Source organism: Coccinella septempunctata, chromosome 8 (assembly GCF_907165205.1).
Source record: "Coccinella septempunctata chromosome 8, icCocSept1.1, whole genome shotgun sequence".
NCBI lineage: Eukaryota > Metazoa > Arthropoda > Insecta > Coleoptera > Coccinellidae > Coccinella > Coccinella septempunctata.
Genome location: NC_058196.1, coordinates 21052935 through 21071275, shown reverse-complemented (window position 1 = coordinate 21071275; position 18341 = coordinate 21052935). Strand labels below are relative to the sequence as shown.

General features: G+C 33.4%; 3 protein-coding genes across 5 annotated transcripts in view; 2 read left to right on the top strand and 1 right to left on the bottom strand.

The window, feature by feature from the left end:
* LOC123319598 (protein timeless homolog) overlaps window positions 1-6503 on the top strand; it is a 358706-nt gene extending 352203 nt beyond the window's left edge. The window contains exons 18-20 of the mRNA XM_044906624.1: window positions 4289-4473; window positions 4561-5017; window positions 5692-6503. Of these exons, the coding sequence (XP_044762559.1) occupies window positions 4289-4473; window positions 4561-5017; window positions 5692-6410 (1361 nt within the window). The 3' untranslated portion in view covers window positions 6411-6503. The remainder of the gene's footprint in view (window positions 1-4288; window positions 4474-4560; window positions 5018-5691) is intronic.
* Window positions 6504-11272: 4769 nt separating this feature from the next.
* LOC123318798 (trafficking protein particle complex subunit 1) lies at window positions 11273-12490 on the bottom strand. Its single transcript, XM_044905543.1, has 3 exons — window positions 12324-12490; window positions 11905-12114; window positions 11273-11627 (listed from the first exon to the last, which is right to left on the bottom strand). The coding sequence occupies exons 1-3, from the start codon at window positions 12420-12422 to the stop codon at window positions 11499-11501; spliced, it is 438 nt and encodes a 145-aa protein (XP_044761478.1). The 5' UTR covers window positions 12423-12490; the 3' UTR covers window positions 11273-11498.
* Window positions 12491-12805: 315 nt separating this feature from the next.
* On the top strand, window positions 12806-17880 carry LOC123319016 (transcription elongation factor B polypeptide 3-like). Of its 3 annotated transcripts, none has more exons than XM_044905818.1 (8): window positions 12806-12970; window positions 13029-13152; window positions 13678-15327; window positions 15652-15821; window positions 16003-16094; window positions 16208-16542; window positions 16734-16828; window positions 17255-17387. In XM_044905818.1, exons 2-7 carry the CDS (start codon window positions 13051-13053, stop codon window positions 16812-16814), a joined length of 2430 nt encoding a protein of 809 aa, XP_044761753.1. In that variant the 5' UTR covers window positions 12806-12970; window positions 13029-13050; the 3' UTR covers window positions 16815-16828; window positions 17255-17387. The 3 variants fall into 3 exon arrangements, with proteins under 3 accessions (XP_044761753.1, XP_044761751.1, XP_044761752.1); XM_044905816.1 differs by lacking the exon at window positions 16734-16828 and adding an exon at window positions 17712-17880 and having other exon boundaries at window positions 12807-12970; window positions 17255-17384; XM_044905817.1 differs by lacking the exon at window positions 16734-16828 and adding an exon at window positions 17712-17880 and having other exon boundaries at window positions 12807-12998; window positions 13031-13152; window positions 17255-17384.
* Window positions 17881-18341: the final 461 nt, after the last annotated feature.

The following is an 18341-nucleotide window of genomic DNA, read 5'->3' as shown; positions in this document are numbered from 1 at the left end:
CAAGCGCCCTAATTGGGCACGTGCTCATAGCTCCCGTGATGCACACACAGGCAAGCCTTTTTACTCAGTCGAGCATTCTCCTCGTACTTACCTGACCTGCCTCAGCAAACAAGGCTACTGCCCCATATGTGATTATAGGTGTTACAATCATGACACACATCCATCGCAGTATTTTTGGGTTACAGCCCCAATTCCTGCCGGATAGACGTCTGCACGCATAGAGACAATAATAAATAACACCAGTTGCCATAACAACCAGTATTTTCGTTGGTCGGCCTACTTGATTCAAACATGAAAATAGTTTTTTCAATTTGTTGTAACTTCTACACAACAAATCGATCCTACGTTTATAGGAAAGAAAATGTTCAGAATAAGCACAGTTTCCATCTGTCAAAGTTTGTCAGAGAGGTTGTAGAACACCGCTGTATAGGGTGGGAATTTCTTTGAGTTGTACATACATTTCAACACTAGATTCTTGGGCCACTTTAAGTTTTCATAATGAGCAAACCAGACATTTTTTTCATCATTAAAATAACTATTCATTTCACTTCACTCTTTGTCAAATGAATGTTATTTTAATGATGAAAAAAATCAAATGCATGCATTTGAAAAAGTAAAGATAAATCGATTTGAAATTCCTCATGTTGTTAGTCTTTTTGTGGGCACTTCATATGCTGGAGATGCTTCATTATAGCTGGCTATGATTCTTTGAAATCTTGTCTATCAATCCATGTGAAACTGTATGTGCAAGGGTTCGTGAATTATAATTAAATAACATAGCCTCTACAGGTATCATTTTTTTCGCAAAATAACTTATATTTCGAAAACTATTGAAAGAAAATATCTGAAAAGCATACAAGAGCATGCAGGAAGTTCCATAGAATTAAAAACACTACTGAATATAGTGTGTCCCATTTGAAGAATCAAAGTCACCCTTTATTTCTCTTTTGTGGGACACATATTCCAAAATATTTTTAGGTTGTGCTATTCATGGAGTAATTCAAGTTTGCATAAAAAAATTTTGCTTAACTTTGACGGTGACGCTTATATCGTCCGCTGCGGCACTAGTGGGAGACCCTGTATAGTAGTATATACATATCATTAAATCATTTTTGTATTGAACTTAAGAAAAACTGTCTCATGTCCCTCAAGGTTGGTGCACTCGTCAATTTTCTTTTTGAATGTTGTTCACTGCTGGGCCTAAAATGCCCAACAACCATAGGGGGCCGCTCATGTAATATATCTTTTCAGAATTCTCTGTTTGATCGCAGGGCTATTTCTCAGTAACATTATTTCAAGAAAAGCCGCCCTGTCTCGGTGAAATGGGGAATTTTGTTCCGGGTAGCGTATTCAATGGCAGCCGTTATTACACCTCAAAATGCCCGTGAGAAGTGGTAAACAAAGCTGAATAATTAAAAATTCTATTTTGAGGCTTATCGCTATTCGCTAGTGGGTTCTGGAAACAATGGAACGCATTTACAAAATGAAACTCTGCGTGGCCACGCTAGTAATGAGTTTCCATAATTGATGGAAACGCGGCAACGAATGGGCTAATTAAAAAATTGCGCTTACGATTAAGATCAGAGATCAGCGGCTTTGGGAAGAGTATACTGTTTTCCAGCACGCTAGATGACATCCTTCGGGATTATCTTGCGTGAGAGGTGGCAATAATGATTTATATAATAAGTGATAAAAAAGTACGAATAATATCCATCATCAGTATCAATTGGAATATTGTTATACCGTAGATTCGGGTGACTTGGGACGATTGTTTAGTTCAACTTGTCATATTTTCAAAACGGTGACCTATTTTTATCTGAAAAAGAGGTTCGAATATGCTTAAAGACTCAGACTATCGATAAGGATATATACCATGCTTCAGAAGTCGGATATAAATTTTGAAAAAAATAAAATATACTTGTCCCAAGTCGCCCACCGATTTGGGAGGCTTGGGATACAAGTTGAAATCTATTGATTTCTCAACTCTCAAATGAGATAGGTGACTTGGGACGGTGTATAGTTTGGAAAAATTAGAATTCGTGATTTTATAGTTGAAATTCGGTAAGGAAATTAAATGATAAACCCCTATTACAGTGAAAGTAAATATATTGCAAATCAAATGTAAAGAAAACTAAACAAAATAAGGGAACTTTGATTTCTTTCATTCATTGGTGATTTCTCTGTGGAAATACCGTAAATAATAATATCCTGCGAAAAATCGGCATATGTCCTGCTGCCAATGCGCCGCTTGTATCTATTGGGCATTGTCCCAAGTCAGCCTATGAAACAACAAAATAAATGAATGAAATCCGTGTTGCCGTTTGATTTGTAAACAACCTTGTTTCATGACATATCTAATATCCCACGTATCCAGAAAAAAAATTACATATGCACAAAGTGAAACACATGTACATGACACAGGACCCTATAAAGTATAAGGACCATAAAAAATCGCGCTTTTACTTTCCTGAATTCGTTAATTTTTCCTGTCAATTCAAACACTCTGGTCACGGCAAACTCAACAGGAATTAATTGTTAAACTAACCGAAAAGACGCTACACAGTCTTATAAGTTTGTCCCTTCACTCATAAATGGTAAGAATCAAAGAAATCTGCAAGGGGGTAATTGTCCCAAGTTACAGGACTGTCCCAAGTTACCCGAATCTACCAGTAAGTACTTGTAGATTGGAAGAGATGAAAATGAATCAGTTCTATGTCAACTCCAAAATTCTTTTAATAATGAAAATGCTACAAGTTTCGACCTCTACACGAGATCATCAGGCCCAATTTATGAAAACAGAACACTAAAAATACTTACAGTCCCTGGCCATATTATTAGACGCATTGATTCGATGCAAAATCTCAATATTGAATTATTAAATTGAATGTTTATGTTACATATACTTCATCTGTAAATGGTTTTCACATATAATATATCATATTCAATAAAAAATATTGATTTATTGATGATTAAACATGAAATTCTAATATTTTGCTGAGCCATCCTGTGTAGCTATGAGAGCTTCATACTATCAATGCAGAATTATTCGGTTTGCTGCATTCGAAGATAATGATTTCATATGTGGATTATCGAAATAACGTCCGAACCTGCAGAATGCAAGACGTCCACTGGAAAACATAGTACTGATTCATACTTAAGTACTAATACTACAACATCAAAAATAAATGCCAAATAGAACAATTTAATGAGAGTCGTAGATAAAACTGACATTCTGTGGAAATGAAATTCAAATATTCTGCTTTTTCCTCCGGCAATACCAGTAAATATAAAAAAAATCCTCAGTGCGTCTAATAAACTGGCCAGGGACTGTAGATTGTAGAGGAGAGGTGCGTTGAAAGGGGCTTAGGATCTGTTGTGATCTCTGCCCCTTGTGATAGATAAATTAGCCCATATGAGGCGATTCTAAGAGTATCCTGGAAGAACACAGGGTTTATCAGAGAGAATAAGGAATCAGAGAGCCTGGGCTTCCCTGACCAAGTATCTCAATCTATACTACAAGGTTTCTAAGCAACAGGGTCTTTTTTAAATATTTTTCTTCTTGGATATCAGGATTTCCGTTTCATTTCAGATTATGAAAGAGGAAATTTCACATAAACTTATCCTACAAAAAGGAGCGATCTCCTAGTGTTTAGTCTACACATGGTACTCCAATTTATTTATTGATTTTGGACTGACTTCGTTGGATTATTGCCATGTTTGACTTACTAGTGCATCCCCAGAGCTCAATTCCATATGTCCAAATTGGCTTGATGATGGCTTTATAGATGAGAAGTTTATTCTCCAGAGTTAATTGTGATTTTCTACCAATAAGCCAGTGCAATTCCTTGACCTTTAGGTCCATTTGCTTCCTCTTCTTCGTGACATGTTCTTTCTAAGAATGATGCACCGTGGTATGTTACAAATCAAACTCTGCACGAAGACCTGAAGGTTCCATATATGAAGGACGTGATCAAAGAAAAAAGCGAAAAACGTCACACATAAGGCTCGAAGGCCATATGAATGCCGCTGACTGAAGTGCAAAATAATCGGCGACTCAAACGTAAATGGCCAGCAGATCTGAAAGAGATTTGAGTTGGAACTGCCTCTGGACAGGACCTTATCACGACAATACTTGAAAGCATCTAGCTTTAAAGCCAGCAAATGAGCTCAGAATTATTATTCTGATTGCTTGTAATACATATTATAATAAAAAACAATTTATTGATTTATTTATTTCTTCGGTTCCTGTAATAATGAACATGATATAATTCTCCAATTCAATTTTCAGACATGAAAGAGGCGTTAGACTGGCTGAAGGAAAGTATTTCAGACGCTGTAGAGGATTTCGAGGATGATAGCGAGGAGGGAGTTCCCTTGGTGCCCATCATGGACTACGCTGTCACAGCCATGGAAAATCCAGATTTCCAAAACTTGCTGCAAGCAATGGGTATTTCTAAACCCTCAAACGAGCAAGTTAGTACATGAACGAATTATCATTTCAAAATGATATTATAATATATTATAAAAGTAAAGATTTTCACTGAAGTAATTTTTTTATAGGAAGCATATTGGAGGATACCAAGCAACATTCCCTTAAATTCATTAAAGGCCATTCTCGATTTATTAGCGAAAGCTCTGGAAGGTAACCTCACCATATCTGAGGAAGATGTTCCGATTGCTGTTGGTGAACAAGATGTGTCCCAGTTAGAGCATAATGAGTCGGGCGATGAAATATCTGACGCAAGGAACACAATAACAGAAGGAAACGTTGTGATAGATTCTGAAGAATCCGACGATGACAACGTATTTGAGCGAATTAGAAAAAGTAATATGCAAGTATCTGATCAACCTTCAACGAGTTCTGCAACGGACAATAAAAGAAAACGAACGCAAAGTTCAGATGAGGTCGTTGTCCAAACGGCAACGATCACAAAGAAGACTAAAATAATACATCTTGAAGACTCTGAGGATGATATTGTGAACAACGAGGAAAATCTCGTTAAGAAGAAATCAAAAGGTAAAGTATTCATAGATGAAAGCATACTGAGAGGAAAAGATGAGCTTTATGGCAATTAAAAAAATTTAATACAAGTTAATAGAAGCAACTGAATAATAATTGTCATTGCTTCTAAACTATTGCGGCAATTTTTTTTTATCAATTCAACTTTCTCTAATTATTTGTATTTTTTTATTACAATTAACAATTCAGTTCATTTGAACTTATTGAAATCTTTTGATAATTAGAATTAGAAAATTAAGATCATTGACTAATAAAAAAAAAATATGTATTAGGAAGTAAGAAAATATTCCAGTCTTAAGATCATTATACTCACATCAATTTTAATATCTGATCTTAGCATCTTCAATCATCATTTTTCCCCTATATAAGTACTTCCTGTTTTTGCTATCAGTTTCTTTATATAGTCTTGTCATCGAGTGATATCTCTTCGTATTGCATGCTTATCTTGCAATCTAAAATCTTGGGAGTTTGGATCACTTTTTGTCTTAGCCGCTTTTCGTAGGGTTGCCTAAGAAATTGGACAATGCCTCTACTGGCTGGATATTTCGTTATAACCGATTATTGAACGCATTCCGTTTCATTATTGTGAACCTTTGGTTCATAACTGGGAAAATAATACGTGTATTGACGGAATGAACATATATGCGTTCTATACCAAGTATATTTTTCAGGTTACCACAATGATATTAACACACAGGACCGTGAAGAAACAAACAATACATCTTCGGACGAAGATATTTTCGAGAAATTGAAGAAAATGTCCAACGACAAACAAGAAGGGGAGGAAACTAGACCGCCAAAGAGTGCGAAACGCTCCACGAAACGACGTTTGACTAGTCTAGATGAACTTTCAAACGGAGACGATGAGGATCTATTGGCAATTGCTGAGGAAAAACTCAAGAGCGAAAAGAAGAAGAAGAAGAAAGAGCAGAAAAAAATTAAGAAAGAAAGCAGTAATAAAACTAAAAAGGAGAAAGATTCAAAACCGAAAGAAAAAACTGCTAAAAAATCTACGAAGAAAGTTGATTCGACTAATTACAAAAGTAAAGAATTCATTTCTGATTCGGACGATAGTAGCGATAATGGGGAATCGGAACAAAAATTGAAGGATCATTATGAGCAGCTTCTGCGAAACGATATGGAAGAACTAGCAAACAAGAAGGCACTTCTGAGTAAAACTGACAAGAATGAAAATGACAGTGATGGAAGTGAGTCTGATTCGAGCAAAAAAGCATCGAGTTCGAAGGCCGAAAATGTGAATTCAGAAGCGAGCGAATCGAGCTCCGAGAATGCATCAGAAAATGAAACCAACAAAGAAGAAAACATGTCGAATGAGGAAGAAAAACGGAAGAAGTCCCGGAGGAACGTAATTGATAGTGACGATGACTGAAAGAACTCTGTAGTTTTCTAATTAACTTTTTTCCTACTTCTGATTGTAAGAACAATTTTGTCTATAAATAAGGCGTTTCAAAAAAATAAAAGTTTTAACCTAATTAAAAGTGTTTCCAATCACACCAGTGGCGGCACGTGACAGTATAAGATGGTGAGGCATATCAGAAAAAAACACGAACCTCAAGGGATCGCCAGCATCTACAAAGATACTCGCCGAATACGAACTAATACCGGAATACGAGAATGTCTTATACAGGGTGTCCGCGCCATGGGACATCGGTCGATTACTCTAATTCTATTAACTTTACAAAAAAGAGTTTCAAATAAAACTTTCCTCTTTTTAAGTAGAGCATCTCAAAATTATTTAGAACTATACAAAGTGTTTCGTTTCTTTTGCATAGCTATCAACTTCGTTAATTTAAATGGAACACCCTATATATTTTTACATTTTTGAATTCCTTGTTAAATTTTAATATAAGTTGGATAGCAAAACTACTGAATTCTCTACGGTTTTCGAGAAATTTGAATTTTTATTAATATTTTGACCGTTTGAGGTATTTACATAAAGGACTATATCTCCGTCCCTATAATAATGTATATATATAATAATGGATTCAAATTTGGACTGTGTCTAGTCAATAAATGATACACTAAAATTTCCTCTGTAAAATAACCATATTATTATTAATCTGAATTTTTTTTCGCAAAATACCTAATTGATGCAACGAATTTTCGTCTGTTCTCTTTCGGAATAAAATTTGTATCGCCCATTGTCAAAACGATTTATTCAAAATCGTGTAGCTACCTAAAGTAATTAAAATCTTATCCTCATCAACCCGATCTAAAATGGAAACGACAATTCAAAGAATGGTCCTTTTAATGAGAGCTAGACATGAATCAAAACAAGAATTCCAAGAGAGGCTGAAACTATAAACAAACTGTGGACCGGTTTCGGGATTATTGTGCCTCATCAGTACAGTGCAGTAGTGTTACATATCTATACCGGAGGATGGTGTCTTTAATCGAAATTGGGGGCCCGCCATGGAGGCCCCCAATCCTCATCACGCGACGCGCCACCTGTCCCACAAACACTGAACCTCACTTATTGGGTAGAATCTTACACCCATCCATGATTCCCAGAAATGCCACTACCTGCTACCTGCAGTTAACGAAAAAAAGGGTACTTTGTGCGTCCAGGTCATTAACCCATTGTCAATAAAGGTACATTTATTCTTTATATCTATTATGAGTTATTTCTTATCTTTGGTCAGGTAGTTGAATGGTTAATGGTTCTAATATAAACTGTGAATGAAGTCAAATAATAAGGGTCTAAACATTAAATATGGGTTTTTGAATTCTTCGAATTTCTCTGCGAGAAAGTAGGCAATTTACGACCCTTGAATGTAAATATCATTAAAGGATATTTACATATAGCATCATAAACTACCTAATATGGGGACGGAGCTATAGTCCTTTACGTAAGTACCTCAACTTTCAAAATATTGATAAAAAGTCAAATTTCTCGAAAACCGTTGAGAATTCAGACATAGTTGTGTTATCAAACTCATATTCAAATTCAACAAGGAATTCAAAAGTGTAAAAATATATAGGATGTTCCATTTAAAATAACGAAGTTGATAGCTGTGCAAAAGCAACGAAACACTTTGTATAGTTCTAAATAATTTTAGGAGATGCTCTACCTAAAAAGAGGAAAGTTTTATTTGAAACTTTTTTTGTAGGGTTGATAAAAATTAGATTAATCAACCGCTGCCACATGGCGCGGACAGCCTGTATGTATATGCAGGGTGAGTCTCGTATAAATATTTTAGTAGTGGCATGGATTCTTGTGTTTAAAAGAAACACTTTTTTCTTTTACAATTTTTTCCGAATCGGCTTGGTTCAAAAGATACAGCCTATTGACAAACCATAAAAAATTTTATTTTTGGTTCTATCTCACAAAGGATATCTGTATATGTATCATGTATATGTAAATGATTTGACATGGTTATATATATTTTCGTGCACGATCGAATTGTTCGGAACTTCATTCGACGAATTGTTCACCGAAAGTGTAAGTCCGGCATTAAAGAAGGCAGGTCATTGGGGCAAAATATAAGACCCCGAAAATATCGGCAGCAGAAATTTTCCAATTACATCTTCCCAATTACTGTTACATTTTGTATTGATTGTCTTTATGGCTATATATTAATTTAAACGAAATGAATTCAGATGCATAGCATCCGCCGATAATTAAATCAACAAATTTTACGATCTAAATCGAACTTACAATAAACCAACAACACTCAAACAGAAATTCCATTTCGTGGAAAAAGCGTAGATGCGGACCACAGTTTCGGTGTCATTTGACCTCGTCAGAGCAACATTACTCTACCGTCGACGCAAAGATTACAGAAAGCAATATGCATCCATATGCATATCAAAGATTATAGAGTTCTCTATAATCTTTGATGCTTATTAATTCAAACCTTCTGAGTACTCATCAACTTTCATTTCAAGTTTCATTTACAAGGCTGGACGTCGGTCATATCATAACATTTGTATTCTGTATTAAGAAGATAGTTTATGATGTTATATGTAAATATCCTTTAATGATATTTACATTCAAGGATCGTAAATTGCCTACTTTCTCGCAGAGAAATTCGAAGAATTCAAAAACCCATATTTAATATTTAGACCCTTATTATTTGACTTCATTCACATTTTATATTAGAACCATTACCATTCAACTACCTGACCAAAGATAAGAAATAACTCATAATAGATATATAAAGAATAAATGTACCTTTATTGACAATGGGTTAATGACCTGGACGCACAAAGTACCTTCTTTTTTCGTTGACTGCAGGTAGCAGGTAGTGGTATTTCTGGGAATCATGCTCTCATTAAAAGGACCATTCTTTGAATTGTCGTTTCCATTTTAGATCGGGTTGATAAGGATAAGATTTTAATTACTTTAGGTAGCTACACGATTTTGAATAAATCGTTTTGACAACGGGCGATACAAATTTTATTCCGAAAGAGAACAGACGGAAATTCGTTGCATCAATTAGGTATTTTGCGAAAAAAATTCAGATTAATAAATTTAGGTGTTATTGTCTATCAAATCTCTCATACATATGGTGAGTCTTTGACCTATGGAAATATTTTAACAGTAGATTCTTGAGGTCAAAGAGCCATTTTAAATTTTCATGATGAGCTGTGACACTCTTGGAAAGACAAAATTACTTTCAGTATAACTAAGGTAAATCAGTGACTCTACAAGTCTGTGGATCTTTCAAACTGAGTTGTATTCAGCCAAAGGACCCAATTTTTCAAATTCCATTGATACTTATACATATACTATATACATATAATACTTTTTTTATTTTTGAACATAAAATTACTCGAAAACGGCGCTTTATACGAGAAAATATGAAGAATACTGAATACTTTTATCTTACAAAACGTTCAAATATTCATTAGATAGCGTCCAACTGAGTTTCGAGAGTTGAGTTCTTTGAATTTTTGGTATTTTTATGGTACGTAATATTTATAATGAGAAAACTGATATATCTTATTGTGTTCAAAAAGATATCCTTTGTGAGATAGAACCAAAAATAAAATTTTTTATGGTTTGTCAATAGGCTGTGTCTTTTGAACCAAGCCGATTCGGAAAAAATTGTAAAGGAAAAAAGTGTTTCTTTTGAACACAAGAATCCATGCCACTACTAAAATATTTATACGAGACTCACCCTGCATATACATACAGGCTGTCCGCGCCATGTGGCAGCGGTTGATTACTCTAATTTTTATCAACCCTACAAAAAAGTTTCAAATAAAACTTTCCTCTTTTTAGGTAGAGCATCTCCTAAAATTATTTAGAACTATACAAAGTGTTTCGTTGCTTTTGCACAGCTATCAACTTCGTTATTTTAAATGGAACATCCTATATATTTTTACACTTTTGAATTCCTTGTTAAATTTGAATATGAGTTTGATAACACAACTGTCTGAATTCAACGGTTTTCGAGAAATTTGACTTTTTATCAATATTTTGAAAGTTGAGGTACTTACGTAAAGGACTATAGCTCCGTCCCCATATTAGGTAGTTTATGATGCTATATGTAAATATCCTTTAATGATATTTACATTCAAGGGTCGTAAATTGCCTACTTTCTCGCAGAGAAATTCGAAGAATTCAAAAACCCATATTTAATGTTTAGACCCTTATTATTTGACTTCATTCACATTTTATATTAGAACCATTAACCATTCAACTACCTGACCAAAGATAAGAAATAACTCATAATAGATATAAAGAATAAATGTACCTTTATTGACAATGGGTTAATGACCTGGACGCACAAAGTACCTTCTTTTTTCGTTGACTGCAGGTAGCAGGTAGTGGTATTTCTGGGAATCATGCTCTCATTAAAAGGACCATTCTTTGAATTGTCGTTTCCATTTTAGATCGGGTTGATAAGGATAAGATTTTAATTACTTTAGGTAGCTACACGATTTTGAATAAATCGTTTTGACAACGGGCGATACAAATTTTATTCCGAAAGAGAACAGACGGAAATTCGTTGCATCAATTAGGTATTTTGCGAAAAAAATTCAGATTAATAAATTTAGGTGTTATTGTCTATCAAATCTCTCATCTATTAAGAATTTATATCTGACCTTTTTCGACATCTATGTTGTATTCATACAAAAGTATTCAGCAAAGATTGCAGGAGTTAACTCTAGAATCCTTGGCATGAGCCCTTCAGCTTGAAAGTTTTTCATTAGTCATAGTTCTAGTTTTCAATAAAAAAGCTGACAAGTTTAGGAGGGAGTATGGTATAATTCATTCCCATATTTTATTCTGAAAGTTTTTTATTGGCAATAATAATATAAATTTCCACATAATGAAATGTACAATATCTTTCACAATTTTCATAAATGAAAACCTCAAGTATTTTTATGATGAGGTTCGCGATGTCTAATAAGTTTTTCAAATGGTACATACAAACTACATATTTTAAATTTTTTAAGAATGAATTATATATCGAATATAATCCCTATCTCACATTTAAAACTAAGCTTATGCTGCCTTAGAAATAAAAATTGATGATTGCCTTATCAGTGCATCCAATTTTATTTTGAAAATTTCCGATTCTATTGGTTCAGAAAGACTTATCAATGGGTTCTTCACTACATACTCTACATAGACCTGCAATAACAAAGTAAGAAATATTTCAGATGATATAAACAGTTTGAAAATAGAGCTCGAATTTTCAAAAAGCATTGAGCTGTTTTCAGTGATAGACATTTTTCATTTCAGATTTCTTCATTTTCGCATGCAAAATTTTTGTTTATCATGCAATCATTTATATGTTCTCAAGAATTGAGTGAATTTATTACCCAAAAATTGTACATGAAGGAAATTGATAAAATAACTAGTGTTCCTTCAGCAGAAGCATTAAGAACCACTGACGTTTGATGAATACCTGATTATAAATTTGTTGAAGTAATTCTCTAACCAACTGTGCATTATTATCTGTAGTTAAGACAAACTTCAAACCAGTTAATGTTTCAAAATAATGCAAAGTATATTTGGATGTTTTGTAGTACAGAAATCCTTCCTTTGGATCTGTTGGAGATATTTTGTTTACAAATGACTTAATAGAGAAGAGCATTCCATACATGAGCTTTGCTTCCTGAAAAATCAAATTAACATTTTTATTCTTGAAAAAGGACGAAGTAATTGTATCAATGCACTATCGATGTATTTTTCAGTAATGGTGTTGTCCTTCGATGAGATTAAAGGATTTTGAGTGAGTGTACATGGAAATTATTTCAGGAAACGTATGTAAAATCAAAATTTTTAGGGAATCATATAATTTCATTCTCTATCAAAGCATTTCACCTCATCACGAGTCATTCCAGTTTGCTTTATCCTATTCCATTCGTGATAATATAATAGATTTCCGTTTTTGTTAAATATGTAAATGTTATGAATAGTCATTTTCCAAATAAAAACGATAAACAATGATTAACCTAATCCTAAATCAGAAAAATTTGAGGTTATTTGTGTTCTGTGGTTGACAATCAGCTGATAGCGAAATAGAGACATAGAGACTCTATGACTGAGTTCAAAGAAGAATAATAATTATGAAATTATGAATTATAAAAAAATTCCAATTCTACTCACATTAATTTAAATACATATATAATTATATATTTTTTATTATTCATTTATATATATAAAATTCATCCTGATTAGGTAAATAATGCTGAAAATCTAAATTTAGGACAGCGCCTAGTGTTCTGTGGTTTGCACAAGCGAACCTCTGTGGTTCGAAACCATAGAGGATTTGACAAGTGACACTCCACCAGACGTGTACTGTATTTATCATTCAGCTGTCAAGCAGTGAACACTGAGGACTGAGAGAACCTCTGCATTCAGTATTCTTGTGAAATATAGTTGAAACTTTCGAGTGCATTCGAAATTGTGTTGTTTCCTGTGTGAATTTTCGTGAATATTCAAGAATATATATCATTCTTAGTTTGTCGGTGAGTGCTAAAAATCTTAACCTCAAACCTTTATTACAAATTTGTAATATTTTTGTAGGTCATTTAAAGTTACTACAGCAATGGGAGGCAGTAAAAAGAATGATGAAGAAAGTTTGTTAGAAGCTATCAAATTTTACCAAAATGGTTTACTTCGGTACATGGAAAGAAATGATGAGTTCAAAGTGAGTAAAAGTTATATTTAATTTTAAATAATAGGATATAATGCGTTAGAAATATTAGCATCTGGTAATATTATTTTGACAGTAGAACTATCATGATCTTTATGTTTTCATTCACGTTCAATATTCTTCCATATGTCAATATGAGAGACCCTTTTTCACAATATAAAATTTCTAAATTATTGTAATGGCTTTCATGATACTTTATTGTCAAAGATATTGTCAATATTTTCAACAATAACTTCAGAATTCTCACTGCGATAAGAGAGTGAAATAGGTCTAGGATTTACAGTGCTGAATAAATTAGTCGTATTGTAGGGTTCATTCTAGAATATTCCTTTTAAAATTAGTTCATAGGTCTCTGGGTAGAATATTGTAGTATTTGATGGCCCTATGAAAATTTTCTTTCTAAATGAAGAACTCTCCCAGTAAATACATTGAATCAATTTTCATTACACAAATCTGCAAAATTTTACAGAACAGGTATTAATGACAGCATTTTAATATCTTTATATCTTCTTGTTTCAGATGTCTCATGGTCTCAATAAATTATCGTCTTATCCTATACGAATGTGTCATCTCCAGGATACAGGTGTTGGGCGAACAGTAAATTTACTAGTTAAAATGGACGGCAAGGTGGGTGAACAAGCTAGGTCATTAATTGCTAAGTGGAAACAAATGGTAGAAGAAGAAAAAGAAGCTCAGAATGGAGATTCTCATAGTGAAGACTCACAAGGATCTTTAGAACGGCACTCTGATAGAGGATCTAAGGAGCGTGATTGCGAATCTGAGAGATCATCTAGCTCCAGAAGCAGTAACAGTGATGAAGATCGACATAAAAATAAGAAATTAGAATCGGAAAAGGAGAATAGAGGTTCAAAAAGACATAGAAGTGAATCAGAATCCCATAAATCTAGCCATGATTCTAGAGGCAGTAAAAGACATAAATCTAGTCATAATACAAGTGATGAACAATCAAGACAACATAGATCAAAAAGTGAAAGAGGGAATTCTCAATCTGAAAAATCAAAAACTTCTCGGCTTGAAGAAGAACATTCTCCTCGGAATGATAAGAAACACAGTTCTCATTATGAAAAAGAACATATTTCCAAACATGAAAAACAAAATAGTTCTCGTTATGAAAAAGAACATACTTCTCGGCATGAAAAAGAGCATTCCTCTCGACATGAAAAAAAGCATTCTTCTCGACATAGTAAAGAACATGAAAAAAGTGAAAGGAATGAATCAAAAAATGACAAAAACAAAGAAAGTAGCAAGAAAAGAGATGAGAATAGTCAGAAAACAAAAGATAAAAATAACCGAGAAGAAAAAAATAAATATAATAAAAAAGATGAGCAAAGACAGAAAGATAGTTCATCCGATAAGGAGAAAGATAATAGAAGTGACAAAGAAAAGGTCAAAAACAGTCACAGAGAAAAAAATGACAGCAAAAAAGAAAGAGATGATAAACATCATAAAAAAGAAAATGAGAAGAATAATAGTGAAAAAGATAATACAAAAGAAGTTTCTGCAAAAAGAGACAAAGATAAAAAGATTTCAAATAGTCCTGGAAATAGCAAAACGGAAAAAGTACCTAGCTCGAAACATTATAAAACGGAAATATCTTCAGAATCTGGTACTAGTTTTGCAGAGGCATTAGGAATGTTGGAAATGTCTAGAAAGGAGAAAAAGGTGCATACCAAAGATAATAGTAGTTCCAAACCTTCAGAATCAGTTCGTCATTTTGGAGATGTTTCAAAAAATACGGAGCCTAAAAAGGACAGGGAGTCTGATTCAAAAGAGAAAAAGTCTAGTTCTAAGCATAAAAAATCAGAAATATCTTTGGAAGCGGGTACTAGTTCAGGAAAGGAAAGAAAGTCTAATGAAAAAGAAAAAATGTCTAGTACTAGGCATAGCAAAAATGAATTATCTTCAGAATCCGGTACCAGTTTCGAAGAAGCCTTGGGGATGATGGAAGTGCCTAAGAAAGAAAAAAAATCTGTCAAGAAGAAACGTGAAGAGGAAAAATCCAATATCGGCTATGAAGATAGTGAAATTTGTTCGAGTTCAGGTACAACGTTTGAAGAGGCATTGGGGATGATGGAAGTACCTAGAAAGAAGAAAAAGCTGACAGACCGACCTGTGGTTCGTACTCCATCTCCAGTTGAGAATGAAAATGTAAGTACATTAAAAACAAAACCTCATATTTCTCTATTTGAATTGAAATTACGGTCTTTTTGAATAACATTGTTTCTATGATTCTTTAAGTAATTCTGCCTAAATTGAGATCGATAGCTTCAAAATTGCAATTTGTTGACAAGTATGTATTGTTAGTTGGACAATTTTTATTGATAGTAATTTTCGTGATAAACCAATATGAATTCATAATTTAATAATGAAGATTATCAGAGTAGCTCTTATCTGAAGCGTTCTAACTGCACTATCTAATCGACCTTAATCTACCTAGGTAATATATTTGAATTAATGAAATTTTTTTTTCAGAGATCTCCAATCTTGCCACTCCCAAGTAAACCCTTAGAAAAAATTGATGTGAACCTATCTCTTTTGCCATCTATTACGCCAAATTATAAGCCTATTAGAGTCTTAGATTCCCTACACTCTCACAATGAAACAGAATTTATGGACAACTTTATGAAAAACAAACACCATAGGTAAGCATCTTCACTAATTTGTTTTTCTCAGGAAGAAGTTAATGGATTGATTCATGAAAAACTTAATATCCTCATGAGATTTATTAACTTTTTATGGATCAATCCATATTATAGTTCCCGTAGGAACACCATTATTCATGATAAGCCTGTTCGAAAAATAATAAAACTATTTTTTTTCTAGGACAAAAATATATTCTGGAAATAAATCCATTTATACGAAAGTGCCATCCTTGTTCGATATATGCGTTCAACTCCTACAAGTCCACATTGACGGTGAGTCTATAAAAACATTATTTTTAAAATCGAGAAATCCTTGATGAAATAACATTATATGTTTGTCATCCCTATTGTGAATATTTTAAAATTAATATTACTTGTTTTTGCAGCAATTGAAGGTACAGGTGGTGTACCTTATTCCATCCTCAAGCCGGTATTGGAAAAAGCCACACCGTCCCAATTACTCCGGTTAGAATACTACAACTCGTACTTGACCGAAGATTCTGATGAACTGTGGAAGCTCCACTGCCAGAAAGATTTTAGAAACAAGACAAGGCAAGAGTGCGAAACATGGAGGGAGATGTACAATAGATGTACTGATGAAAGAGAAGCTAGGTTTTTGACATTGACAGCAAGCATAAAGGAATCCAAAGAAAAAAGTGTTCCAGTCAGGACAACAAAAATAGCTTACATCGATCCTCCCATGGCTGGGGCTCGTAGACAGGTAAGAAGATAACAAATAATATTAATTTAATTTGTTCGTGATGCTACACCCGATATTTCGCCTTAAGATCTTTTAATTGATTGAAAACATTTTTGAAAGACATTGTCAAAGTGGATGAGATAATTTTTTCCCATTTGTTCGTCTATGAAAGAAAATGAATCTCTTTCATTTGCTTATTCTGTTTCTTGCAGAAAAAAAGGAGGAAGAATAAGAAAAAGAAAATGACATTCATATCTAGACGTAATTGTTGGAGAGCTCCCTCTTACATATAGGACTTTTTGTACATGTAAGATTTTCATTTTATAAATTTTATAAATTTGCCTTTTCACAAAAATATATCGCGTTATTTAGCCATGAGATTGATAAGTTATCCCAACTCCAGCAACGACAATGTTATATTGAGTATTAAAAAAGTGGACAGTGCTATTCAATTTCATAAAAGAAATGTTCAAACTGTAACTTGCCCAAAACGTTTTTTTTTTTTGAAAATTTTAATAACTCATAACCATTTTCCTATTTCCACCAACATCAATGAGCTTCTTAGACTGTTGATGCTAATAATCCAACCCCAATTGATAGCATCTCTCAATTTCAAAATAACCACTTTCATTTTTGTACCGGAAGAAAAAAATTGATGGGACATGACAATATTTGACACCAATTACACTAATTGTGATTAATTTTTACTAAAATGTACTATTTCTACTTACAGGTGAAGAATTCCGCTGCACCAATGGCAAAGGCGAAGGTAGAAGCTTTAGTGAGGGAAAGCAAAGCTTCTTCTGATGTCGTAGTAACTCATCAACGCAAAGCAAGTCGTACGTCTTCTGCTCCAGCTCCAAGTAAGTAATCAGCACATTGACCTTATCTATTTCAATGAATTTTTTATGGCTTCTCCATTGCATATTGAATGTTGAAATGTGTGTTTAAGATTTGCTATTCTTTTGTGATATTCGCCAAATGTATGAAATTTTTATCATATTCAATTGAACATTTAATTTTTTCAATTTGTCCAATGAATTAAATAGTTTATTTACAAATTTTGGATCAATACAACATTCGTTTTTTTACTGAGAACCTTGCACATTCCAAATCTTCAAACAACTCTTTTAAAACATGGGAAGGAGCATTTTAATACTGATTTTTTAATGTTTTTATGTTTTTTGCAGGTACTTCTTCTAGTCAGGCCAAAGTGAAAAAAATGGCTCCTCTGATGGCAAAATCGCTTTCTGCATTCAAGAATAGAAGATACAAGAACTGATGACTTTTCAATGTATATAGGCAAATTATAGAATTACTGTACATATTATTATTTTTAATATAAATTTGTAAATAGTTTATTGTATATTTCATTTCTGAATTGATCAGAAAGTATTGTAAAAATTTTTTAGAATTTGATGAATGTATGTTATTTTTCTTGTGAACGTGAACAAAACATTAAGCGACTTTCAACTAAATTTTTATCGATTTCTTCGCCGAAGTTTCGGAGATTCTTTTTCCTTTCTTGAGGGCGTAGACACATTTCTGCTGTTGGAAACGTGACAATCAACTCGCCTCGCAATCTTACGAATTCAGAAGTGTTTTGTCCACATTCCCAAGAGAATATCAAATTTTATCTTAATCTCTTTTACCCAAAAAAATTTGCATGCAAAATATTGAATCAAATTTGAGTTTCTGAAACTCACTCAAATAAGATAAAAATGTTGTAAATAATTAAGTGGTGCAGTTTAATTTTCATATTTATTATGTATGATGAGTGCCTCTTTGGACAGTTGATATCTTTCGTCTCTCATTCTTTG

Excerpts from the sequence above, each read along its gene's own strand:
- LOC123318798 (XM_044905543.1), bottom strand. The coding sequence starts at position 12,422 with ATGACTATTCATAACATTTACATATTTAACAAAAACGGAAATCTATTA. Across the intron at positions 12,115-12,323 it reads CTGGAATGACTCGTGATGAG|GAAGCAAAGCTCATGTATGG; the intron begins GTGAAATGCTTT and ends TTGATTTTTCAG. Across the intron at positions 11,628-11,904 it reads TTCAACAAATTTATAATCAG|GTCTATGTAGAGTATGTAGT; the intron begins GTATTCATCAAA and ends TTGTTATTGCAG.
- LOC123319016 (XM_044905816.1), top strand. The coding sequence starts at position 13,051 with ATGGGAGGCAGTAAAAAGAATGATGAAGAAAGTTTGTTAGAAGCTATC. Across the intron at positions 15,822-16,002 it reads ATGAAAAACAAACACCATAG|GACAAAAATATATTCTGGAA; the intron begins GTAAGCATCTTC and ends TTTTTTTTCTAG. Across the intron at positions 17,385-17,711 it reads GTCTTCTGCTCCAGCTCCAA|GTACTTCTTCTAGTCAGGCC; the intron begins GTAAGTAATCAG and ends TGTTTTTTGCAG.